This window comes from Globicephala melas, chromosome 2 (genome assembly GCF_963455315.2).
Source record: "Globicephala melas chromosome 2, mGloMel1.2, whole genome shotgun sequence".
NCBI lineage: Eukaryota > Metazoa > Chordata > Mammalia > Artiodactyla > Delphinidae > Globicephala > Globicephala melas.
In genome coordinates, this window is record NC_083315.2 from 29,022,754 (window position 1) to 29,049,384 (window position 26,631).

A 26,631-nucleotide genomic window follows, 5' to 3' on the forward strand; every position below is an offset into this window, starting at 1 on the left:
CCAGGGAAGCCCTGTGTTTCTATTTTTAAAAAGCTACTCAAAACACTTTTTAGAACAAAGATGAGCTATAAATACATTTTTTTAAAGATTTACCTGCTCATTAATTTTGATCATATAAAGTGCAGTACACTTTTACTTTTGCTCTCTCTGCCTCCCCAGATGTCTTTGACAAAATCGACGTAAGGTCAGAGAGATGGCAAATCGCGGCGGCGGGGTGGGGGTTGAACTCAGCTCTCACTCCAGGGCAGTACCGTACCACACTCGTGCCTCTTGTGAAGGTTCCTTTTAAAGAAGTTGTGAATTAAGACAGATTGTCTTCTTTCTCCAGGGAGAACCTTGCTAGTGACATGTACCTTATATCGCAGATGGACAGTGATCAGTACGTGCCAATCACCACGGTAGCTAACCTGGACCACATCAAGAAGCTCAGCACCGACATAGACCTGATTGTCGAAGTGCTGAGATGTAAGTAGACTGCAGCCCAGGCTGCATCGTACGTGGTCTTGACAGCATTTTTCTTGCCAGTGTGATGCTTAGATTCACAGCCATTCGTGCTAAGGTACCCAGGCCTGGCGTCACAGATGGGCCACTGTAGGTTTTCTAGCAGGTGGGCGGTGGTATCTCATTGTAGTTTTAATTTCTGTTTCTTTAGTGCCTGATGACACTGGGCAGTCTTTTCATGTGCTGCCTTTCTGAGCTGTCTGTGCAGATGCCCCACCCCCACCACTTTTTTTTAAATTAGTTTTATTACAGGTGAGATTTAAGGAGTGTGTATTTGTGTGCAATTTGAGATGCACATATCTGTATTTGTCCTTATTGGAGATGTGATTTGCAAATACATTCTCCCAGTCTGTGGCTTCTCTTTTTGTTCTAATGTCTTTTGAAAAGCAGAGTTTTCAGTTTTTTTATATAGTCCAATTTGTTAATTTTTTTCTTTTATGGATCTTGCTTTTGGTATTGTGCCTAAGAAATCTTTGCTTAATTCAGGGTCACAAGGATTTTCTCCTAGAAGTTTTAGTTTTAGGGTTTACATTTTTAGGTCTGTGATCTGTTGTCAGCTGATTTTTGTATGTGGTATGAGCTCTCTACCCCCTTGCATGTGAATGTGCTGCTCTTCCAGCCCGTTTGTTGAAAACACTCTACTTCTCCACTGTACTGCCTTTGTGCCATCGTGAGAATCATGTATCCCTGTATGTGTGGGTTTCTCTCTGGGCCGTATGTCTGTCCTCAATCTATTGTGTCTGTTTTGATGCCATTGCTGCAGTGTCTGGATGGTACTGGCTTTTATAGTACATCTTAGAGTAGTTGCAAAATCTCCAGCTTTGTTTTGGCTCTTCCAAATGCTTGGCATTTCCTTGTGAATTTTAGAATCGACATTTTGTTCTTTCAGAAGGTCCTATTGGTATTTTTACTGGGATTACATTAAATCTATAAATCAGTTTGGGGACTATTGACATTTTAACAGTATTGGGTTTTCTAATTCATGAACATAGGATATCTCTCCATTCATTTAGAAAAATCTTAAAAATTTTTCTCTTGGCAATGTTTTGCAGTTTTCATAGTGCAGGTATTTCATATCTTACCAGATTTATAACTAAGTATTTCATATTTGGGCATAAATATTTTTATTTCAATTTCTAGGTGTTCGGTGCTAGTATGTAGGAATAAAATTTATTTTTGAATATTAATCTTGTATACTTAAACCTTTTGAAACTCACAATCCTAGTTTTTTATGGAAATTGTATCAGATTTTCTACATAGAGCTCAACTTGAATGAAAGTGAATGAAAAGGTTACCTTCTTACACCCAGTCTGGGTGTATGTAATTTCTATTTCTTGTGTTATTGCCCTGGCTTAAGCCTCCAGTGCTGTGTTGAATAGAAGTGGGGAGAGTCAGCATCCTTGCCTTGGCCCGTCTTCTAGTAAGAAAGATGCTAGACGTTGGTTTTTTTTGTAGGTGAGGAGGTTTCCCTTCTATTCCTAGTTATCTGAGAATTTTTATCAGGAATGAATGTTGGATTTTGTCAAATGCTTCTGCATCTATGAGATAGTTGTGTGGGGTTTTTTTTTGTTTTTTAGTCCATTAATATGGTGAATTATATTGCTTATTTCTTTTGGTAAACCAACCTTGCATTACTGAGAAAAATCCACTTGTCATTCATTTTGTATTCCCATCTTTATATATTGTTAGATTCAATTTGGCAATATTTGGTAAGAATTTTTATTGTTCATGGGAGATATTGGTCTATAGTTTTCTTGTTTTGTAATGCCTTTGTTTAGTTTGGGTATCAAAGAACTGCTGGCTTCATAGGTTGAATTGGAAAGTACTTTCTTAAGTTCAGAAGAGTTTGTACTACAGAATTGTTATTTTTTTTCTTGACATTTGGTAGGATTCTCCAGAAACCACATGGGCCTTGAGTTTTCTTTTCTCTCATGGATCCTACTTCCCAAAAGTTAGCTTTGGTACTAAGGGATGTTTCCATTTCTGATGTTGGTAATATATGTCTTCGTGGTGGTACACAGCTCTGAGCCCTGATTTTGATCCTGGTGTGCTATGACCTGAGTCTGCATGTGATAGAATTTCATAGAGTGACACCAAAAAACAAAACCTAACAAAAGGAGATAAGGCAAAAGCTGGTGAAACCTGAATTGGGCCTGTCCCCGTGCTGGCAGCATTGACCCTTGTTTCAGTGGTGGATTGTGGTCATGTAAGATCCATCGTTAGGGAAGGCTGAGTGGAGGGTGCTTGACAACTTCTGTGAGTTCAAAATTAAGTCGTAAGGAGACAGGAAAGTGTCTTGTTTTGGGGACTTGTAGAAAGAGAAAGTCTCTAGCCCTGCATTGTGACCGACTTGGAGTTGTTTGAGCTATGGAGAACCTGTGTCATAGCGTTACCTCTGTTACAGCTCCCACAGGGCTCCCCAGAGCCCCTAATTGTAATGTGCAAGATTGGTCTAAAACCTTTTGATAGCTTGTGTTAAGCTATCAAGACTTTTGATAGTTTTCCCGTTGTATACGGCTTTCTTTAACGCGTCTGGCGATGTAGTCTAACACGTCCCGCTAGAGTATCTACGTTAGGTCCCGATGTAGTGCAAATGGTTGCTTTGTTTTAATATTTGTGTATCATCCATTTCTCTTCTCTTTACAGCTTTACCTTTAGTCCAAGTGGATGAGAAGGGAGAAAAAGTAAGGCCAAATCAGAATCGTTGCATAGTAATATTACGTGAAATACCTGAATCCACCCCTGTAGAAGTAAGTCATTTCTCCTCTGAAGGAAACTTGGACTTTTTTGGGTGGGTTTTTTGTTTGTTTCTGTGGTTTTTGGAAGATGTATTTTAAAGCAGAAATATGTACAGTAACACTTTTTTCCCAAGATTTTACACACTCTGATAGTTACAGTGTGATTCATTTGTAAGAGTGGTTCTCAAACTTTTTGGTCTCAGGACTCCATTACACATTTCACGCTGAAAAAAGTAGAGTTTATGGTAACTTCAGTATTTCGAAGTTAGAAAGAGAAAAGGTTTAAATATTTATTCATTTAAAAATAAGAATAGTAAACCAACAAGTTGAGACAGAGAACATATTTTCATGTTAAATCACTTTCCAAAACAAATTTTCACGATGAGAAGGATGCAATGAACACCAGTGTGGCCTGTGCTTGATTTGAGCCGACGTGCCAGTATCGGTGCATTTCTGGGTTTAATTTGACTGGTTGATTTTTTCATTATAAGTCATATTTTTCTATTTCTTTGTGTGCCTTGCAATTTTTGAATGGATGCCAGCCAGGCATTTTGGATTTTATTTCATTGGGTACAGAGTGTTTTTGTACTCCTTTCTGTACATGTTCTTGAGCTCTGTTACGAGGCTCAGTTAAGTGACTTGGAACTGGTGGAAGCAGACTGGCCTCCCCCTGGGGCAGTGCTTCCTGAGAGCTCCACCTGATGTCCTGAGTTAGGATTGTTTTCCACTCAGGCTGGTGGAGATACTCCTCGATCCCAGAGAGCTCTAGGGGAAACCTCTCATCACTTCAGGTTGCTATTTCTGCAGCTTTGGGCTGGGCCTGTGCCCACCCTCCTGGCACCACGGCCTGGAAGCCCCATATGTGAGTCAGGCACTCGAGGACCTGTCTGTACCTGTCCCTCTCAGGGATTGCTGTCCTGCATGGCCCGAGGTCCACTGTCTGAAAAATGCTATTTCATATATTTTGTCTTTTGTTTGTAATTATTTCATATGGGAGGGTAAATGTAGTCCATCTTGGCTGGAAGCAAAAGGCCAGCTAATTTTTAGATTTCTTAAATTACCTTTCTCTGGCTCCAAATTGTGTAGTTATTTGCTACTGGTAAAATAAAATATTTTCCTATTAATTTAGTTTCGGGTCTCTTAGGGATCAGGAAAGCTGTCAGTGGGTTGTGAATTTTATTTCCTGTGACAATGGGATCCTAATTCTGGAAGCCACACTGAACTCCTCAGCCACCTTGAGAGAGGGCCCTGGACTTCGGTGTGCTGGGGTTGTCTTCTAGGCATCTGTCCTTAAGCGTGGGCACCGTGTTTCTTTGGTGAGGACAAACAGTGGCGTAGTTGAGAATTAATTCCTAACCTCTCTGTTTCCTGTAGGAAGTAGAAGCACTATTTAAAGGAGATAACTTACCGAGATTTATAAACTGTGAATTTGCCTATAATGATAATTGGTTTATTACATTTGAAACAGAAGCAGATGCACAACAGGTAAGTTCTTCCTCCCCTTACCCCCCACCTGTTCTGCCACAAAGGACAGAGTTTACCAGTACTTAGCAGTCAGTACATTGTGGGACTAAACGTGGGCACGGAGATTACGATCACATGTGGTGTTGAGTGTGAACATAAGGTGCAGGGAAATCAGGTTGAAGAAACCTAAAAAGTTGTATGTGTAGACAGTTTTGTAGCGATGTGAAAAGCATAGACGTTATTTTCTAAGGACATGTAAGACAGGCAGCCTAGGAAAACTAGTTCTTTTCTTATCTCTGTACAGATAAAGGTTTTAATATTTGGAAAAGTGTTTGGGAAGTTTGAACCTAATTCTAACTTTCCCTGGGCAGCCTTGTATTACAAGGTGCTTGAAAAGGCATTGAGAAGCTCTGTGAGAGGCATGGAGCTCAGACGTCTCCCTGCCCTTGAAGGAAGCATCATATTCAGGGGAAACTCTAGCCTGCGTAAAGGAATGGCAGTAGAGTGTGAGGCGTTAACACATTTGAGGCTGCTGTGGGTTCAGAAGAGAGAAACAAGAATCTGAAAGATGGGTCTTAACTGGATGGAAGGGAAAGAAGGACTAGGAGGAGCAAGGTGATGGGAGGTGAGAAAAGGCAGGTCTGTGGGGCAGGTGCAAGCCCCCCTTACCTGCGTGGGGAATATGGCCTGAGGCTGAGTCACATGGGTCAGAGCCTTCGGAGTTATGTAGGAGAATTTGGAGCAGAATCAGGAGCTTCACAAATAATGACTTTTGAATATTGCGATCGTAATCCTTTCATTTCCTAAACTGTAATTCCAAGTTCATATTGGGGTTATTACTAGGACCTTGGTATCCATTGTTTTCCCAGGTAAGGATTCTTAGCCTATGATCTGTGAGATGCTTTTATGGTTTCTATTAACACTTACAAAATTGTATACAAATACTGTTCATAAGAACTTTTTTCCTTTTTTTCTTTTTTATTGACGTATAGTCAATTTACAGTATTACATTAATGAGAATTTTGGATAGGGGCTCCATAGCTCTTATCAGGATCTTTTAAGGAATCTGTGACCCAAAAAGGTTAAGAATCACTGTGCTAGGTCCTATCCACCATATTTTAACTATATAATTGCTTATTTGAGGTGCTGAATTAATTATAGGTTCATCTTATTTATAAAATTAACACAATGGTGTTATGAATGATTTTGTCTTCAGGCTTACAAATATCTGCGAGAAGAAGTCAAAACTTTTCAAGGAAAACCAATTAAGGTAAGCAAGATCATTGGTTATACTTTATCTGCAAACCAGTGTCCTTAAGTGTTCTAAGAGAAACTTACATGTTTTCAAACAGGCACGGATAAAAGCGAAGGCAATAGCTATAAACACATTTTTGCCAAAGAATGGCTTTAGACCTCTGGACATGAGCCTCTACACACAGCAGCGCTACACCGCATCGTTTTACTTACCTCCAGTCTACAGCCCCCAGCAGCAGTTTCCTCTCTACAGCCTGATCGCCCCCCAGACATGGTCAGCGACACATAGCTATCTTGATCCGCCCTTGGTGAGTCCTGGCTTCACTGGAGCTTCTATGGCAGACAACCCTGTGGCAGACACTGGGTGCTTTAGAGAATAAGATCTTCCTCTAACCGGGGAAACCAGTACGGATGCCGTTTGCCATAGTAAAACAGGCCTTCAGGTTCTCTGGTGGATTTTCAGTTTAATTGAGAGATAAATATGGAACTGTGTAAATTTTTAAAAACCTTTCCAATAATGAGATCCCGATCCTTTGCCTGGTTTGCCTCCCCTCCTGTCTAGCATTTCCTTTCCTAAGCTGTGTAATCCCTAGAAAAACACAAAATGTGATTACGAGTTGTAGGCTAGCCGGGGTCCTTCTGAGCACAGAGGGGAACCCAACGGGACATGGTTTGAAGGAGAAAAGGGTGTTTAATAGGCTTCTAACAATCCAGGACAAGTGGAAGACATATAGACAGGCCTCGTTTTATTGCGCTTTGCAGGTACTCCGTTTTTTTGGTTTTCTTTTTTTTACAAATTGCAGGTTTTGGCAACCCTGCATTGAGCAAGTCTTTTGGTGCCATTTTTCCAACAGTGCTCACTTTGTGCCTCTGTGTCACATTTGGTAATTCTCACAGTATTTCAAACTTTTTCATTATAATTATATTTGTCATGGTAATCTGTCATCAGTGATCTTAGACTCACTGAAGGCTCAGAGGATGATTAGCAGTTTTTAGCAATAAAGTATTTTTTCATTAAGGTGTGTACATTGTTTTTGTAAGGTATAATACTTTTGTACACTTAGACAATAGGATAGTGTAAACATAATTTTCATGCTCACTGGGAAACCAAAAAATTTGTGTGACTTGCTTTATTGTGACATTTGCTTTATTGCTGGAACTGAACCCATGGTATCTCTGAGGTCTGCCTGTACTGTCTTATAAGCTTTATTTCTCACACCAGCCCTACAGCTGGCTGGAGTGATTAATTTTTACAGATTTTGGCCTGTTTAAGGCCTGTGGTTAGACTCGATAGATGTGTAATGGATCCATCACTTTTCTCCAGCTGTGCTGCTCTAGATGTTAGCGTGATTGGCGGGCCATGTCTGGCGATTGCAGGAGTCTGATGGAGCGGGATGTGAGAATCAGGGCTGCTCTGCGGAGGGTGGGCCATGGGGAGAGTTGTGGTCAAAGAGCAGGAACTGAGTAACCCTGAAGGTATGGCTGTGGCCAAGTCTGGGGATAGTCGGGACCACTGATGGTGAGAGGGCAGGCGTGGGGGAGGGAGCATTGGTGCACCTGGGTACCTGGTGCCTGTTTTGCACAGAATGTCAAGATGCGTGTCCAGGAAAGGCACATGTCGGACAGGCGACAGTTGTGTGAATCTCTGAGTATTTCTGAGCTAAAGCAGAGGCTGAAGCAGTGACTGGGAGGGGAGGTTGGTAAGGTCTGTCAGGGCCAGACTGTCCAGGCCTTGAGTGTGTCCTGAGGCATGAGGGCCGGGAGGATGGATGGGGATGAGGGACAGCCCTCAGGAGCCCAGGGCCAGCGTGGGACGAGAGCAGTGAGCACACAAGGTAGCGCTCCGTCTCTGTTGAGTGAATCCTTATGGTAAGAAAACACACTGCTGTTTTGAAATCCTCACCGCGTTCCATGGAAGTGTACCGAGAGCCATGCAGTTAATGTATCGTGAGCAAGGAAATCTTCAAGGGGAATAGCATCCGTCAATTCTTGGTTGAATGATTCCTCCAAAGGAGTCTCACTGCTGTGCTTGTTTTTCTAATCTCGCTTAATCGTATTTGTCCCTGTCCCAAGTGGGGGCCCTCGCTTCCTGGGTGGTAGTCTGGCCGTGCAGCTGGTTCCTTTGATCTGGCTGGGCCACGTGAGGCCCGTTGTAAAACAGACTGCGTCATTTTGAGCAGAAGTGACAAGATGAGGCCTGTTAATTCTCAGCAAGTTGTGTTAAATTACTGCGTTAGCAACCAATTTATTTTTAAACTCTTGAGAAAAATTACTTAAATACCAGGGTTTTATATGTAAAATTACAGGTATGAAATGATTCGTCTCAATTGTTCTTATCATGATTTACAATCTTCAAACTCTGGTTCTGGTGTGATAGATGTATTTCTGAATATATGGTAGTTCCTCAGAAGAGCTTTGGAGATCTTAACACAGTTTTTTGGAGGTTTTTTCTTGTTGCTTTTTAATTTATTTTTGGCTGCGTTGGGTCTTCATTGCTGCACGCGGGCTTTCCCTAGTTGTGGCGAGCAGGGGCTACTCTTCATTGCTGTGTGCAGGCTTCTCATTCTGGTGGCTTCTCTTGTTACTGAGCACAGGCTCTAGGTGCATGGGCTTCAGTAGTTGCGGCTCACGGGCTTAGTTACTCCGCGGCATGTGGGATCTTCCCGGACCAGGGATCAAACCCGTGTCCCCTGCATTGGCAGGCAGGTTCTTAAGCACTGTGCCACCAGGGAAATCCCTAACACGGTTTTTTTAAAAATAAATTTATTTATTTACGTATTTATTTATTAATTTTTGGCTGCATTGGGTCTTCGTTGCTGTGCTTGGGCTTTCTCTAGTTGCAACGAGCGGGAGCTACTCTTCGTTGCAGTGCTCAGGCTTCTCATTGTGGTGGCTTCTCTTGTTGCGGAGCACAGGCTCTAGGCGTGCAAGCTTCAGTAATTGTGCCACGCAGGCTCAGTGGTTGTGGCTTGTGGGCTCTGGAGCACAGACTCAGTAGTTGTGGTACGCAGGCTTAGTTGCTCTGTGGCATGTGAGATCTTCCTGGACCAGGGCTCAAACCTTTGTCCCCTGCATTGGCAGGTGGATTCTTAACGACTGCACCACCAGGAAAGTCCCCTAACACAGTTTTAACTGTATCTTTCTCCCTCAGCATTTCCCTTTTATTGCTTTCATTTTCTTTTTCAAAATTTGGAATGATTTGTTTTGGTCTTAAGCTGTTTTTAATCATCCTATTACAGCTTTTGGTTAGCTCTAGTTAAGAGGAATTGCCGGCTTTTTGTCTTTTCCTTTTCCCCAAACAAGGAGTGGCCTATTTGTATCTCTCAATTTAGTGAAAACGTGAGGTCAGAACTGGATGGCACCAAGGAGTTAAATGCCTTTCAATCCATCAGGGAATGTTGTTTATACAGAAATTGTGTGAAACCACATGTTCAGAATCCAGAAAACAGGAGTGATCGCTCTTTTCATGATTTTTAAAAACTATTTCAACACTAAGTTCGATCTTATTTTTGTTGTGACTAGATTTTTTAGTAGTTGGCTGATATTTAAAATTCTGTACTTAATTTTTTTAATGTTTTAAGATTATGTTTAGGATTGTATCTTTTAAGGGCACTGTGACCCTGTTTAATTTTCTTCTGACATATATGTCAGTATATGTTTATGAAGTATATCGCCATAAATTGTGACTTGGGGCATAATTGTTAATGACCTGAAAATATCGTGATACTCAGCAAGACTTGCATGCAGGTGAGGCTAAAAGGGCATTCTCAAAGGCAGTGATTGTGAAATAGATCCCTAAATGCCCCCAAGATTGAGAGCTTTGATGGATTTTATTAAAGTCATCAGGAATGAAGAGTTGTTGACTTGATGTCGGCACATCGTGGGTGTCAGTCCGGGCACCGGGCTGAGAGTGTGGGATCACGTGCTCAGCCTGTGCTCAGCACCGGGCGAGGCGGGGTGGGGGCAGACGCTTCCCTCCACACGTGTGAGGCGGCTTCCTCGTGGGGCTGTTGTGAGGTCTCGGCCCCAGCCTGGATCAAGAAGTCTTGGCCATTAGCAGTAGTCCTACCCAGTGCTCTTCTCCACGGCGAGCACTCCAAGTATGACATGGAACGTCAGCGACCAGTGTTAACCAGCCTGAAGTCTGTTTGTTTTTAATGAATCTAGGTAACGCCATTTCCAAATACTGGATTTATAAATGGGTTCACGTCTCCAACCTTCAAACCTGCAGCATCTCCTCTGACTTCACTCAGACAATACCCTCCAAGGAGCAGGCAAGTCCCGTGAGGGGTTGAAAGGCTGCTATTTCCCCAGGGTTTGTAACAAGAGGTCACTGCCACATTGTATATTTTCAAAGCAAAGCAAAAGCAAATGTGTTAAACCTCCGTCATTCTCACCATTTGGGTGAGTCACACTAAGTGAAGAGGCTGTTCTGTGCTGGCTAATGGTAGATTTGACCACCAGTAATGTCCACCAGGAGTAAAACGACTCAAGGCGTGGAATTCCATTCTGTGAGCATTAAACCCTGAAATGCGTGTTGCAACGCCTACGTAGAGGGTAGACTCGTGAGACAAAGGCTTCTGGGACAGCTTGCATCTGCATGCGCCTGCTTTTAATTTAGACCTGGGCTACAGCCCAGCAGAACGTCCATACTGCATTTAGATTTGCATTATCAGACATATTATGAACTAACTAAGTAACATTTTTAATATTTTTCCTAAAAAGAAAGCACATTTTAGCTTAGCCATTTCTGCATTAGCACGCTTTTTTCATAATGCCATGATCATTTTAGAACTGAGCGTATACAAACATTTTATTTACAGGAATCCTAGTAAATCTCATCTGCGCCATGCCATTCCCAGTGCAGAGAGAGGGCCCGGGCTGTTAGAAAGTCCTTCGATATTTAACTTCACTGCGGACCGGTTGATGAACGGTGTGCGGAGCCCACAAACGAGGCAGACGGGTCAGCCTCGAGCTCGGCTACAGAACCCTCCAGTCTACGCCAAGAGAGACGCGGGGCCCGGGCGGGTGGAACAGAGCAGCCTCGAGTCCTCTCCGGGCTTAGGTAGAGGGAGGTGAGTGTTCACAATTTCATTTGGACAGGTACTGTGTACTTAGAAACTATTCGTAGTGTCAGATTCCATTAATTCAGATGTGTTTTATAATCATTATTTTCAAGTCCATCACAGAAAATCAAATGGAAGGCTGTAACCATCCAAGGTTTTATATAATTACTCAGGGGTGTTACTTTTAGAGCAGAGACTTGACCAGTTCCATCTTTGTGGTAACAGGACACTGTTCAGTGGGAACTGAGGGTGGGCCAGGCTGCCTTGGGTCACAGTCATTATGTGTGGAGAACTGAACGGACAGACCGCCCCCGCCGCCGCCCCCCCCCCCCCCCCCCGCGGCATGTCAGGAAGGACATGCGCTCCAGCACACATCTAGCGTATCTAGCGTGGGCTCAGCCTCCATAAGCTTTTCCTGTTGTAAACCCACTTTGAAACCTGTAAGTAAAGACTACTTTTCTGAGTATTATGTACGGAGGACGTGGTCTGCCTCCAGGAGCTCCTTCTGGCGGGGGGGGTGTGCTCCCGGTGCTGTGGGAGCGGGAGGGACCCCAGGCGGCTCCGTCTTCGCAGTCAGGCCTTGCTGGGCCCATCAGGGGTGGAATTGGTCAAGATTATTTCTAAATTCCTTTTCAACTTACATAATACGGGCCCTTAGGGAGTCTTTGCGTTCAGCTGAAATGACAAAGGGTAAATAAATAAAAATGAAATTATAAATGGGAATTAATGTGTGAACTGTTAGGCCACGGAAGCCCGTCCGGGCAGTGAAGTGTCTTGGTGCCTTTGGGCCTGCCGTGACATCCACTCAGTAGGTGGGGTTGTTGCTGCGGTTTAAGCTGCTGTGCAGGGAACGGCGCCAATGCTGGCGGGTCAGACTCTGGATGTTGGAAATGTGCCTCAGGAACTGTGGAGTGGAAGGCTGGCAGATGGGGAGAGGAAGTGCTTGGAGCTCAGAAACCCCATGTGGTTCACTGGAGTGAGGGCCAGGGGTGCAGGAGTGGACTAGGCTACTTGGGAGCTTTTCCTTTTGATGATAAATTGGATAGATTGTCATTACCATTTTTTAACAATTCACCTTTATAGCTCAGTGTCACACTTTACATATCTTGCCACTCCAACTGAATGGATATTCAGATGTTCATATCATAACAAAAATTCTAAATGGGAAAATTCCTTCAATAAATATTTTCTTTTATTTACCTATCTAGACCTCAATTTTACTTCTTTACTATAAATTTTTTTTTGTTTTGCTTACACTTCTTAAGGTTGGGATTTTAAAATCAAAAGTCATCTATAAAAGATTACAAAGTCATGAAGACTGAATGTGTCTGCACATACTGTGCTCAGTGAAATTGTTTCAAACGGGAAAAGTTAACAGTCTTCTGCTTTCCTCTCCTCTAGGAAAAATTCCTTTGGTTACCGGAAGAAACGGGAGGAGAAGTTCACAGTGAGTACATCAGGCCTGTGCCACTTTCACAAGATGCTTAAACCTAGCTTACACTAAACAAACCTGAGATTTAATTAAGATGTGAGAAAGAGCTTTTCAAAAGAGATTTTCTCGTAATGTGGTGTCCGCTAGGTGATAATAGACCTTTTTTTGATGCTCTAAAGAGGAGGTGGTGGTGGCTGGTTTCCTGAGGAACTGCTGGCACCTGCGTGTCCTATGCGGCACATAGGTGCACCCAGGAGTGCATCATGCACATATGTGGTCTGTTTACACTTGTCCAGATGAGTGCTTTCTGTGTGGGTGACCAGGTAGTGTACTTTGAAATCACCGGAATCACGAGTTTGGGCAAGCAGAATAAACTTCTCTCACGTAGGAATTAGCTCATCAGTATTTTTCATTCAAAATATTTTACTCTGTATCCACTGTGTAGAAAGCATTGTTGATTTTTGCTGCATGTAACTTAGGGTCAGGACAAACCCAAAATAAGTGATGGGTTTATGTGAGTGGTAAGTACAGGAGACGTGGTTGTGTCTGCTTAGGGTGATTGACCAGCTCCCCCTCTGGGTGGTGCTCTGCAGGGGAGAGCGTGGGCGGTGTGCATGTAGACGTGGGCTCTCGTAGAGCTCCACATTCAGGGCCTGGAAAAGGCCTTGAGACAGTTCTTGGTCTGGACCCCAAGCCATTGAGTGTGTACATTCTCATTACTGTATTTGCCTAGAACTTAGAAAGTGCAAATTGGTAGTAAATGAACACCCTAATTTTACCATGTTGGTCAGTTCAGTCTAGTTTTTGGTGACCCTGTGGTAAGGCAGTTTATATCGGTTGGTTCCAGCTGGAATGCATGAATTCCTGTTACATTTGGACTAACAAGACAGGCATCTGACTATCTCTTCAGGTACTAGTTACCCTGCAGGAATCATTGCCCCTGGTCACTGCATTACCTGCAAAGGTGAAATGTTTTTCTATTGCCATTTCCATTTCATTCTGTTTTGTGTTCCTGATCTGCGTGTTCATACCTGGAACCACTCAGATGCCCACACATGTGGCTCAGGTGTGTGTACTCGACAGTGAGCCCATTGCTGCACTGGGTGTTCTGAACACCTGAGAAGCTTGGGGGCAGGTTGCAGATGTGTGAGCAGGTGGCCTGGCCACGCCCTCGGGACCAGGGGTTGACATTCATGCCTTGCCTTAAGCCATTCAGACCCTAAAAACGTTAAACATTGCCTCTTTTCTTCCTGAAAGTTGATACTTAGTCAATTTTTTCTCAGGTCTTTCTTCCTAGAAACGCTCATCTTCTGAAAAGCTGGGTTCACCTCAGAAACATGCAGATGTTTAAAATAAAGCCTCTAAAAATTGCTTTGAGATGAGCATAACCTAGAGCATGCTGAACTACAGGGCACGCTGTAGCCACACGGTTACCTGTGCAGCCTGGTTCAGAGGGCACACACGCGAGCAAGGTAGGCAGCCCTCAGACACCTACGCCAAGGAGGAGACATGCAGCAGGAGGCCCAAAGGAGAGGTGGGCTGTGCTCAGCGTGGATCCGATTTCATCCTTAACCTGCTCTCACTTGAGCTGTAACAGATCTTCTGTAGGGATAATCTTCCAGTTGGTATAAGTTTCTGGGAAATCTTGGCCTTTCAAGTTAAGTGAGCCCCACGAGAGCATTGCTTCCAGTCCAAGTAGCCCACCATTCAACTAAAAATGCCTGTGTTCTACCTAATACAAACTCATTTCCCCGTTCTGTTCCTTGTCTGTTTCAGCCAAGGAACTGGATGTTACAGAATGACTCCTACCTAGCAGGTTGACTAAGAGTGTTTCAATAAAAGTATATCACTGCCTTTCTTCTGAGACTCCTGCCTTTCTCTTTGGCTTATAAGTTTTACTTGGGTATTATTTTGCTGAGTTCACTTACTTTCTTGAAGTCAGGGAATGTGATAACAGTCTCATATTAAATACCATGCTTTTACATACTGATCTAAAAATATAAGGTGTTTTAGTAAGTTAATTTTCAGGTAACTGAAGCCCCCTCCCTTTTAAAAATATAAGGAGTTTCAGTAAGTTAATTTTCAGATAACTGAAGCTCCCTCCCTTTTTTGTTAAACTTTTTTTAATGGAAATCTTTGTGAAATTTTTTACATAAGTTGTACAGAGTTGAGAGAGTGGCTTTTGTTTTCTTTTACTTTCTCTTTTATGACTTAGATCACAGACTCTGCTGCGATAACACAAAACTTGTCCGGAGGTGAATAAGTTTAATGTCGAGACTTAGGCTCTTGTGCATCTGTCACTTTGCTGTGCCCCACTGGTCTCTGTCGGCTGCCGGGGGTCTGGGTGTCGTACACACACAGCCCTTACCGGCGTGTTTGACCGTGGCCGGGAGCAGCCCTGAGGTTTCGTCTTTTCAGCTCTGCTCTCATGGTCGAAGTTGCCTGACAGATGACCTTTGATAGGTGACCAAGTCGGCGGGGTTGGATTGGCCATCCGTTTCTCCAGACAGGTGTGGACCTTCGAAGACTAGGGAGCGAGTGTTTGCATCGCTCACCTGCGGTATTTCTGAGCCCCTCCTACCCAGCCGCCCCAGGGCGACTCCACGGTGTTCTTCTCTTTCAGAGGAGTCAGACTCAGTCTCCAACACCGCCCAGGCCGCCCTCCCCGAGCTTTGAATTAGGCCTCTCCAGCTTCCCCCCACTGCCTGGGGCGGCGGGGCATTTGAAGACGGAGGACTTGTTTGAGAACAGGCTGTCTGGCTTGCTCACAGGATCGTCCAAAGAAAGGGTAAGCTATCCCAAGCCTGATGCTCACTCACCGCTGGCGTCCCGCTCTTTACATGTGTGCTTTTTTCACATGCGGAAGAGGTTTATGAGGATAAGTGATTGCAGAGGCCACATAGGTTTTGAGCGGTAGGGTCAGAGGTGGAGCCCTGCACTGGTGTACTGTACAGACACTCACTCACCCAGAAACTCAGGTTGCATTTTTATTCTTGCTATTCACGATTTGCTTTTATTTTACAAGTCAGCAGAATAAAAAAGAAAAATCTGAATTATACCAGAAGTAACACGTTTTTAATAATCTACATGAATAACCAGAAGCCCAGGGCAACTTTACTGTAATACGGGTGGCTGTCGGCGAGCTCTGTGGTATTCATGCCTCTGCAGCGATTACATCCCGGGAATCAGCAAGTGCTGCAAGAGCCCGGGGGCTCCCCGTGGCCCTGCTGCAGTCGACAAGCAGACCAGGGCAGAGGTGGCCAGAATGCCTCATCCAGCGCCTGCTGAGTTCTCAGCCTGGCGCTCCACCACAGCCACCCACCATGTCTTTCTCCAGTGGGAACCCACCCACCAGCACCCTGTACTGTCCGAAGACCTAAGGAGTCAGAACCCCTGGCCTCTGGGTTGGGGAAGGCACTGCCCTGCAGACCGTGTCCAGACCGTCTACACCTGCAGAGCCCCCACAGGGGTGGGGTCGCCTCTCAGTACCAGGCGGGGTCATGGTGGGATTTATAAAGCCAGGTCTTTAGTTGTCTTCATACTAGTGTGTGGTTACTGCTCCCATTTTTAGCCTTCAAGGTTGAGAGGATTCCAAGACCCTGTATTTTGGAGAGAGAAGCACTTATTAAATGTGACATGTCTTGTGCGTTATTGTCAGTCTTAAATTCTGAGTTATCAGTGCCCCATGGAATGATGTTAGAGACCCTGAGTCCTGGCTTCACCCTGACCTTACTCCCCTTGGGGATGGGCAGGGGAAGAGAACAAGCAGGCCTCCACCCCATTTCAAAAACAGTATTTTGTTGTTGGTTTTTTTTTAAATTTTTACTGTTTTTACATTGTGAGTTTGTGTAAAATTTATTTTGAAGAGAGAATTGCTCCTCTTTTTTTTTTTTTTTTTTTTTTTGCGGTATGCGGGCCTCTCACCGTTGTGGCCTCTCCCGTTGAGGAGCACAGGCTCCGGACGCGCAGGCTCAGCGGCCGTGGCTCACACGGGCCCAGGCGCTCCGCGGCATGTGGGAGCTTCCCGGACTGGGACACGAACCCGTGTCCCCTGCATCGGCAGCCGGACTCTCAACCACTGCGCCACCAGGGAAGCCCGAGAATTGCTACTTTTAAGAAGCCTGAGCCCAATTCTAGGTGGAAGAGACTGTGTCCCTGCTTCTTGGTGAAGTGCTCGGCGGCTCTGCGGGGCCCTGGGAGGCCTCCGACGGGAGGGGGGAGGTCTCGGGCGTGCTCTGGACTTGAGGGAGCTTTTACAAGAAGGAGGCGTTTTCCATGCCTGTGTTTCCACCAGCCTTGAGCACAAAATCGTGAGAGGTGGTGGTTCTCAGGGGCCCCATGTCTCCATCACCACCACCCTCGCCCCATGGTGGGGGGCAGTGCTATTCCCTCCATCTCACTCCCTCCAGAACCTCTCACTTCTGAACTTTTTATCTGCTTTGAAAAGTGAGATTTTGAGAAAACGCTTGTTTGCAGTTAGTCTCCCTTCCAGTTCTTTATTTGCTCTGCTGCCTTTTTTTTTTGTTAATTAACAGAAGGCTACATGTGTGAGTGGTTACTGCTCATGGGGCTGGCATTCTCCAGGTGTTTGCCTTAAACAGACTAAGCCTCAGTTTCGTTCCCTGTTAAATCAGGAGAGTTAACACACTGCTTTCAGGTGGGAACTGATGTCAGCACCTGCACCCCTCAAGGCACTCAGGTTTATTGGGATGGAGCTGTAACCTTGTTGGTTTTCCCTGTAAAAACGGGTGAGCCGTACTGGATTGTGCTGGGGACTCTACATTCACAGATCACGTGCCAGGCGGTGCTGGGCACTGGGGTGTCAGATGGGTGGAGGTTTCAGTACCTGTTCAGGTAGGAAAGCAGGCTTGCAGGCAATCGTGCTCATGCACAGAGGGAGGCCTCAGATCGGTGAGACGTCTGCCAAGAGGAAGGGGAGACCGGGGGCTGCTTCCTGGCCACAGTGTGTCCAGTTGTACTCCGGGCTGGCCCACCCGTGCTCCCGGGAGGACGGCGAAGCCGGTACCATTGTTGTGTGTTTAAGATCATTGAGAAAGATCTGACGGACGTGCTTCTGTGCAGTGATAAACTGTTTTTGATGGTTTCAGAGCCTGAACGCAGACGCAAGCACGAACACTCTCCCCGCGGTGCCCCCCCGAGAGCCCTCAGTGCCCTGTGCCGTGTCCACAGCCTGCGAGCGTGCCCCCTCCCCTGCCCACCCGCCCGAGTAAGTCCACCTGCACCTGATGCCCGTGCCCCGTGCTGTGCTCACTGTGGGGCTGCCCGTGGGGCCCGGATGTTCACGTGTCTGCCTGGTGGCGTCTTTCCAGGGATCCCAAGGTGGTGGAGAAGCAGAAGGAAACCCCGAGTGTGGACAGACCTCCTCCCACCCTGAGCACGACTGCAAGTAAATCGGTGCAGGTGGACGGCGCCGTCTCGGTATGTCGGGGGCAAGGGTGTGGAGGGGCTCCCTGGAGCGGTGGCCGCCTGTGTGCACACTGAGCTCGCTTTCTGTGCAGGGTACCCTGGGCATTTGCTAATGATTGTAACTAACCGATCTGGCTGTTCGTTGTCCCTGCAGCCGTGGGTCATCTTGTTCAGGGTCAGTAGAGTGAGGCTGTCGCCCGAGGAGCCACAGCTTCCAGTTCCTATGCCCCTAGGACTTAGGGTGGTCCAAGGGCGGATCAGAGGGACGCCCACCTCCCACCCGGCCCGGGTCCACACAGGCCTACCGCCAGCTCCTCTTCCTCTCTCCTCCCCTGGGTGCTCAGTCCAGCTTTTTAAATTCTGATTTGTGTTGTCCCTAGTTTGATCTTGGGTGGGCCTTTATCGTTTAGATTTGGGAGTTAAACCCTTTATTGTCTGCTAGGTTGAATCTTTAAAGAAAACTTTTTTATAGGTTAAAATTATTTTTTTTTAATTATTTTTAAGTTACAAATGGTTGATGGAGGTGACAGACTTCTAAATGTTCTCATCTGTCATTTAGCCTTCATGCTTCCACTTACCTGAAAACCCTACTTTTTTGTTGTTGTTACCTCTGACTTTCCTGCAACCACACCTCCAGCCCTCTGTAGTTTGCAGTGTGTACAAATGCTTTGCAGAGACAGCTGTTGAAGGTCACCCATAAGTGACAGCCGGACCTCTTCCTGGGTCCAGGAGACCTGCTCTGTGCCGAGGCAGATTGTCTGGCAGGGAGAGCAGATGCTGCTTCTGTGTTTTTCTAGGGTGTCTGCTGTCTGCCGCCTTTCAGGCTCGTATGTGGCTCAGAAGTGATTACAGGCCAGAGGCTGGAAAGAGTTCAGTCGGCACTTTTCATCTCCATGCCTTTTCTAGTTTTAACCATTTTTACAATATATTTCTAGAGTATCTTGGAGGGAAAGTTGTGCTGCAGGGGAACCTCAGTTGTTAAAATGTAGGAATTCTTTATTTAAAATAATTTTGAATGTGGTTACAGTTGAAACCTTTTTTTACGTCTACCTCAAGTGAACCTTATTTTCGCATGTTGTCATATAATCCCAGAGCTGTGTCTGTTTCCCAGGAATTGCGAAAACCCAGCTACGCAGAGATTTGTCAGAGGACGAATAGAGAGCCACCATCTTCCCCGTTGCAGCCCCAGAAAGAACAAAAGCCAAACACTGTTGGTTGTGGGAAGGAAGAAAAGAAGCTCGCCGAGAGAGAGCCCTCTGCCCCCAAGTCCAGCCCAGGACCACCCAAAGACCAGAGGAGACCGCCAGGCCGCCGGCCCTCTCCCCCAGCCTCGGGGCGGCGTCTGCACAGAGAACAGAGCCCCCCACCCAGGTCCCCTCAGTGAGCGCCGAGGTCTGGGAGGGCTTCAAGGAGCTGAGGTCGCCACAACTAAGCACTGTCCTGCTCGGGATGTGAGTGAGCCGCTGGTTAGGAGCTTGCAGTGTAGATGAGGCCTACAAGGTGCCTGCAAGTTATTTTTCTTCTATGAGTCGGATTTCCCCCCTCTTGAAAAAAATCTATTTTTCAGGATTTAATTAATATAAACCTTATTTTAGGTTGGTGCTTAACTGGAGGTGATGCATAAGTCTGATTTTTTTCAGGATAGAAAATGCATTTATCCTAACAAATTGATATTTTTTATTAAGCCTCCATGTGGCTATGAATGCAAGCTATATATATATATAGTGAGTTTTTCTAAATTAAGCGGAACTATGCTACTTCATTTTTTAAAATAACTGGTTAGCAAGTGTGTATCTCTGAGATGTCCAGACTGCCGGGTGAGGCTGAGGACCGTGGAATTGAGGGCATGAGGCGATGCTGTGAGTGTATCCTGGGGAAGGGACGGGGTCCAATGGCGCCACACGCTGGCCTGGGAGTTGTCCTTTCATTCAGAAGCCTAACAAGTGGTTCTAGCATTTTTTAAGTAGAGCCCATTTTTGGTCCACTGGGCAGAGTAACCCTGCAGAGCACCGAGAGTCCTGATGTCCTGCCAGCAAGTAACCAGCTCCTCACTCCAGTCTCAAGTGGCTGTTATGTAAGATAAACTCAAAGCACATTGTGAATAGAACTTAAATGGAACATAAACTTTGTTGCCCACTGTCATGTTACCACGAAATTGTACCCTGATGTTTTGCTCCCGAGAGCAGGTGGGGAGGACATGGAGCCCGGCTCCCTCGTCTGCCCCAGTCTGCCCCACCTTACCCCTCCTGGGGTGCCTTTCCGAACCTCTGCACACGGCACACAGATCGTGGGAGAAGGTGTTTGTGGTGCCCTCTAGTGTTGGAGGATCCAAGTTCCTCTCTCTTTACCTCCAAGACAGGGTCTGTGATCCCTTCTCTAAGTGCTGCTCTCCAAGAACACGCATGCACTAAAGCTAGCAGTTGATAATAAACATAAATTATTTTGTTTTAAAATGCCTAAATTTTTTCTTTAAGTATTCTAAGCAGCAGACATTAAAATAAGAATATTTCCTGCTAAATGTAACCATACAGTTTATTCCACAAAATGTTATTTAACAAGACTAAGGTTTTTTCTTTTTAAAAAAGAGATTATTTCCATCCAATATTTAAAGACTTGAATTTTATTTAAACTTGAAAATGACTTTGCCTTAACTTTTGTATATGACAGCTTAGAGTTCCTGAGACCGGCCTGTGTTGGCGTGAGTGGGGTCTGCTGTCACGGTGTTACTGGGTAAGCACTGTAGGAAGAGCGAGCAGTCATGTTTGTAATTTACCTGGAAGATCTTACACAGTTGATCTTTTTTCAGACTGTTGAAAAATCCTGTAAATGCAAATAGTCGATACTGTATTAAATATGTGCACTTGGGCGTGTGTGCTTTGCTTGTACAGTTGTAAATAATCAGAACATATTAAAAAGGTACCCTAAAGAGAAAAAGCTGATAAAAATTGATATATTATAAATGTTGCTATTGACCTGGATGTAGATAAACTCAGTGTTGTGGTTTGAATATTATTTTAATTTGTTGAGGTTTTTTCTTTTTCTCTTATACTGGTGTGCTGAACTGATTCTGCCTCTTTGCTGCTGTGAAAGGGAGATGGAAAGTTTTACTAAAATGTTCGAATATTTTCATGCTCTTCTTAAACATATGTAAGTATGTACTAATCACAGCTAATGTTGAAAGGGTTTTTGAGGTATAATCTGGAAAGTGGAAACTGGCAGGGTCTTCAAGTGAAAGTAAAAAATAATCTACTTAAAATTACAAATAGCTAATAGGCATGATCTGCCTGCCAGAGGAAAACAAGCCCATCTCCTTCAGAGCAGCGTCTTTATTCAAATACCTAGACACCCACACAGCGCTCCTATTTGCAAATGCCTGTTAAAAGGAACAGGGGAATTAATTTCTTTGTAGTTTTGAAATTGCTGACTGAAAAAATCAGAAATAATTGACCTCTTACACCCAAACTAATGAGTACTGTAGAAAGAGCTGGAAAGGCCAGCTCTGAGCCCCCGGGATCCCATGACATGGCGGTCTCTGCTGGAGGAGGGAGCGATGCTGTCAGCACCATCCCCAAATCCCAAACCCTGTGCAGCCCAGACACTGGTTTTTAATAGTGGCAGATCCTTTCCCTGGAGGCAGGTGTGGGGGGCCAGCTGTGCTGTCCGCCCTTTGTGTGACCAGGGTGGAGCTGTGCGTGCAGCTGGGATGAAGGTGACCGTGACAGCAGCCGGGCCCAGCCAGGTGGCATGGCCGGCCGGGCACATGAGGCCTATGCTCCCGCAGCCGAGTTAAGACTTCACTCTGATGTGATTTTTATAGCATTTTTTTTAATTAAGCAAGGGCGATATGCCAAAGAGCTATATAATGTCCCCCAACCTCCACCTTTCTGATATTCCTGAGGTTTTCCACTCACAGAAAAGCACAGGGGGTGCACAGTGGGAAGCTGTGGCGCCAGCCCACGGGCAGCCCCGCCATGCACAGCTGGTGTCTGGCTTCGTCCGTGTAAAATATAACTCTTTCCTTTCCCCTGGCAGTACCTCAAGGTACAGAGTCAGAGACACAGCATCACAAATGGCATTTTAACTTGGACAATTGTGTGATGATACTTGTCATTTGGAGAGATAAGAATGAGAACCCAGCCCCGTTTCACCAGACATGAATTCAAGAAGAGTCGTTGATTTTTAAGAGTCCGTGTCATCATGTTTCTGATCAGGCCCTCTTGTAACTGCATCACTGGTTGTCACTAGTGGTGGCAAGAAACCTGTCAAGTTGCCACGTGGTCAGGGCCACCACGGTGCCGTGTGGAGGCCAGTCTGGGGCCTCGCGGGCCTCGGGGGCAGGTACAACCCGTGTCTGCATCTGCGTCCGCGGGGAGCGGCGGACAATCGGCCTGAAGGAGCGGCCACGGCACCAGCTCGCAGGAGGGCAGTGACGCGGACGCCTCGCCAGGGCTTTTGTTTCTGTTCTATTTCTTTTCATTAAGACTGGAATCAAGCTTATGTGTAAACTATTGGTAATTTAAGTTTCCTTTGTGTCATTCAGTGTAAAACTGTCTAATTTGAAAAAATGTAGGTTATGAAAAATAAAGATTTAGGCACTGTTTGGGTTTTCTTTTCATTTTTTTTTAATTAAAATTTTCTTCAAGAATGCACCTTTTTAAAAAATAGTATTTTGTTTGAACCCATCTGTGTCGTGAGAATGAAATGCGGGTTCCGTCCACCCATGTTCGGATCGTAGCCCGAGTCGTCGCAGCAGGGGCACCATGCCCAGCAGCTCAGTTGTGGGCCTCCAGGGTTGGCCCTCAAGCCAGTGTTCGTGAGGGCACATTTTGTTAAATTTGAGGTTTACCACAGAAATAAGTATCCCTGTGTCGGGCTCTTGTTTCTCGTGTTAAATGGCAACGTCTCAGGAGACATCCCCATAAAGTCACCTGGGGTGGAGGTGGGGCCATCGTGTTCAGATCCTAAGTGAGCCTCAGAAACGGTGATGGACTTCACCCTAAATCAGGGTGACGCCAGCAGCGGTGGTTGGGCCTCCAGCATGTGTTACGTGTGATGGCTGGTCTGCCAGCTGGTGACTGACCTGCGCACCCCCTCCCCCGTGTTTCTACTTGGTTATCCTTCCCTTGTTGATGTGGGCTTCTTTGTCTCTGGCTGTTCATTCTTTGTTACGTGTTGCAGATATTTCCTCTCAATCCCTACCAGCTGTCTAAACTCTATTTAGAGTAGCTTTTATCTTACAGTTTTTAATTATGTAGTAAAATTGACCCATCTTCTCCTTTATGGTTGAGTGTCTTGGTCTTGTTTATGAAGTCTCCCTACTCCAGAGCCATGAAGACAATCTCCCTTGATGAATACATGTGTCTTCAGCCCATGTGGAATTGATTGATGTGTGTGTGTGTGTGTGTGTGTGTGTGTGTTGTGTGTGTAGTCTGAGGTGAGAACCCAGTTTTACTTTTTGCCATGTGGAAACTTGCCTATTGAGTAGCTCATTACTCCTCCACTGATCCGTGTACCACTCTTGTTACTTGGTGTTCCCTCCCACCTGCACAGGCAGCTTTTTCTAGCCTCTCTAGTCTGTGCCTCTGGGCTCATTTCTCTGCGGACACCGTGGAATTCCACTCACCCACCATTCTGCCTTCCTAGGAATTTCCTTCGTAGGACTCATCACAAAAATAATTCGATGTGCTCCCTGAAGGTGGGAATCAAGCCCGTCTCTGTCACCCTTGTATCCCCTTGGTCTCAGTACACTGTCTGCAACATAGTAGAAGCTCAATAAATACCTGTAAAGTTGATGAAGTATCTGCTGACTATGTGTTCTCCATGCACAGCCCTGGCATAGGAAATTGGGGGAGAAATGGGGTGATGTGTTGATTTGCCTTTTCCAGATAACTCTTCGCAAACTCAGTGGCTTGAAATGACAAGTCATACATCGGGACTGGCAGATGTACGCCCAGCTTGGCAGCTCTGCCAGCCCTCGACCCCTCTTGCTCCCAGGTGCGCGTCAGCCGCTCTGGGCCTGGCCAGGGACACACAGCTCGTGGCCATGTGTGTCGTCCGCGGGCCAGCCGAGGCGTGTTCTGTTGTGGCCGTGGAGTGGCACAGAGCTGAACCCCGAAGGACCCCAGATGTTTGCACCTCCCCCTCCACCAAGAAGTTGCAGTCGTTGCATTCCGTTCCTTGGCATGTGCATGTTTTTTTTTACTAACGTTAAAGCCCTCTGTTTATCTAAATCACTGGGTAAAACCAGCAGTCAGAGGAGCACCCCCAGCACCGAGGCAGCTGGGCCTGGCGGGCCACTAGCGCTTCCTGATCCGGATGAAGTGCTGGGCCACCTAGATTGAGGTGTGGGGGGCTCTTCCCCTTTACATACTGTGTTCCCAGTTCACCATGGGTGGTGGGTGGGGGAGATATGAGAAAGACGGTACTGCGGGAAGGTTTGGGGGTCTTAACAAGACTTCCCACAGTTCTCAGGGCTCGAGCGCCATGGAGCGTGGCCAGCGTGGGTGCCCAGCTCAGTGGGCCTGGTCCGTGTCTTCCATGTCGGGGCTATGCCATCTGTGGGTCCCACTGAAGCTGAGGGAAAGGATGGTCAGCAGGACCCACTAGGTTCAGGATGGTGTTACGGAGGAGGCCGTCTGGTACCGACCAGGGGAAGGGCTGTCATGGCAGGGGAGCCATGGGGCAGGGACGCAGCCATGGGCTGGATCCCCTGCGAGACCAGGGTCCACTGTGGTCAGACAACACGCGCTGTGTGATCAGTCCACTTACGTGTTAGGGCTTGTCTGTGACCCTGGATGTGGTCACCCTGGTGACTGTTCCACGGGTGCTTGAAAAGAACATGCACCAGATGCAGAGCTTGCTTGAGTGTGTAACGTGGGCCCAATCCTGGGGGGCGAGGTGCCGTCAAGTCCATACCCCGGCTGACATTCTGCCTGGTTCTCTCAGTCACATCCCTAACGAAAGTGACAGATTTGTCTTCCTGTGTTTCACTGTTTCTCATTCCCCTCAGTTTTTGCTTCATGTATTTTGAAGCTGTGTTGGGTGCCTGCACTCTTAGGATGGCTGTGTCTTCTTGGGGGTGTATCCTTTAATGTCAGTAATCTCCCTCTTGGTCCCCAGTAACTGTCTTTGCCCTCAAGTTCTCCTGTATCTGACATTAATATACCCATTCCTGCTTTTCTTTTCCTTTATGTTTGGAGATGCACCTTTTCGCATCTTTACTTTCAACCTGCCTCTGCCGTCATATTTAGAGCGAGTCCCTTGTAAGCAGCATATAGTTGGGTCTTGTTCTTCAATCCACTCGGCCAATCTCTCTCTGCTCACTAGTGTGTGCAGACCATTTACACGTAAAGTAACTATTGACTGGCCTACGCCGGCCAGTTTGTTTATTTTCCACTTGCTCCCTCTGTTTCTTTCTTTCTTGCGTTCCTGGGAGTTATAATTTGCTGATTCTTAACTCCCAGATCAGGAATTATTTTAAAAAAGACATTCTATGCCTGAAGATGTGTTTGCCAGAGTGGGCTCTGCAGGAGGTCAGTCTCTCCTCCAGGGAATCCTCTCCTTACAGATAACTTGAGCGAGTTATGTAGTGTTGCTAAGCCTGGACCTTTATTTTTTAGTGGGACTCGCACAGTGCCTACCTCCTCTGGTTGTTATGAAGACACAGCGAACATTGAAAGTGCCACCCCCTGCACCTGAACGCATGCCCTGCGCAGCCAGGGCCCAGGAGTTTGAGAAACTGTCCCTCCTCCGTTCTCAGAGGCTTGGGTGGTATGATTCCCAAGTCTGGGTACTGGCATGTCCCCCTGTTGGCTAAACGAGAGAGGGCATACCACACCCCTGGCCATGGAGATTGGCTTAGGGTGGACGTGTGACCAAGTGCAGGTGAGTGAGACCCTAGGAACTCCTGTGATAACCTGAAATTCCTCCTCTGCCTCTGGGTGCTCTGGGCTGAGGACGTGATGAGGGAGCTGGCGGGAGGACGATGCACGAGGGGGAGCGGAGCCTGGAGGACCCGTATCCTTGACATCACCCTCTTCTGCCACATCGGGGTCAGTGTCTTCCTTGGACAGAGAGCAAGAATGCTGTGGGCAGACCCATTAGCATCTGGGGGGATGTGTGGCCTTTAGGAATAATGTCAAAGCTGCCAGTAAATTTCACGTCTCAGCCAGAGCTGGGACCCATTACTATTCTTGACCCAGTGACTATCAAGGGAAATGGGCTTCCAGACCAGTTAGGTCACCCTTGGGGCTCTGGGGTGGGGCCCTGGACACACCCAAACTCTGTTAGGAAAGACGGAGTGGCAGCCAGCTGCACCCACTGTTGACCCTGGAATGTACCCCAACCCCACTGCCCCTCAGACTCCAGGCTTGTGGCGGGGAGTCAATATCCGAATTCAGTCAACATCTCAGACTTGATATGCCCAAAGTAGGTCCAAAATAGGGCCCTTGTTACCTCCACAAAACACCATCTCAACTGGTACCACCATCCACCCAGTTACTCCAGTCAGAAAGGTGAGCCACGCTCCGTCCCCCATTTTCTCTCTCCCAGATCTAACCCATCAACGATGCTGCCAGCCCTGCCTCCACGTGCTCCCCAGCCCTCGCGCGCCCTGTCCAGCCACAGTTCTCTCTTACCAGGGCCTCGTAGGGGGCCTCCTCTGGTCCCCCATGCCCAGCTCTGGAGCCTTTCGTGGTTCCCTGGCTCAGAACCCCGTGATTGTTCCTCGGGAGGCCGAATAAAGCCCGAG

At 46.4% G+C, this 26,631-nt stretch overlaps 1 protein-coding gene across 1 annotated transcript in view; it reads left to right on the plus strand.

Moving 5' to 3' along the window:
* Positions 1 to 22,482, plus strand: part of LARP4B (La ribonucleoprotein 4B) — an 87,958-nt gene extending 65,476 nt beyond the window's left edge. Inside the window, exons 7-18 of the mRNA XM_060293700.2 lie at positions 329 to 465; positions 3,148 to 3,251; positions 4,614 to 4,724; positions 5,920 to 5,973; positions 6,056 to 6,265; positions 10,125 to 10,231; positions 10,781 to 11,032; positions 12,425 to 12,470; positions 15,079 to 15,243; positions 17,564 to 17,682; positions 17,786 to 17,894; positions 18,994 to 22,482. Of these exons, the coding sequence (XP_060149683.1) occupies positions 329 to 465; positions 3,148 to 3,251; positions 4,614 to 4,724; positions 5,920 to 5,973; positions 6,056 to 6,265; positions 10,125 to 10,231; positions 10,781 to 11,032; positions 12,425 to 12,470; positions 15,079 to 15,243; positions 17,564 to 17,682; positions 17,786 to 17,894; positions 18,994 to 19,266 (1,687 nt within the window). The 3' untranslated portion in view covers positions 19,267 to 22,482. The remainder of the gene's footprint in view (positions 1 to 328; positions 466 to 3,147; positions 3,252 to 4,613; positions 4,725 to 5,919; positions 5,974 to 6,055; positions 6,266 to 10,124; positions 10,232 to 10,780; positions 11,033 to 12,424; positions 12,471 to 15,078; positions 15,244 to 17,563; positions 17,683 to 17,785; positions 17,895 to 18,993) is intronic.
* Positions 22,483 to 26,631: the final 4,149 nt, after the last annotated feature.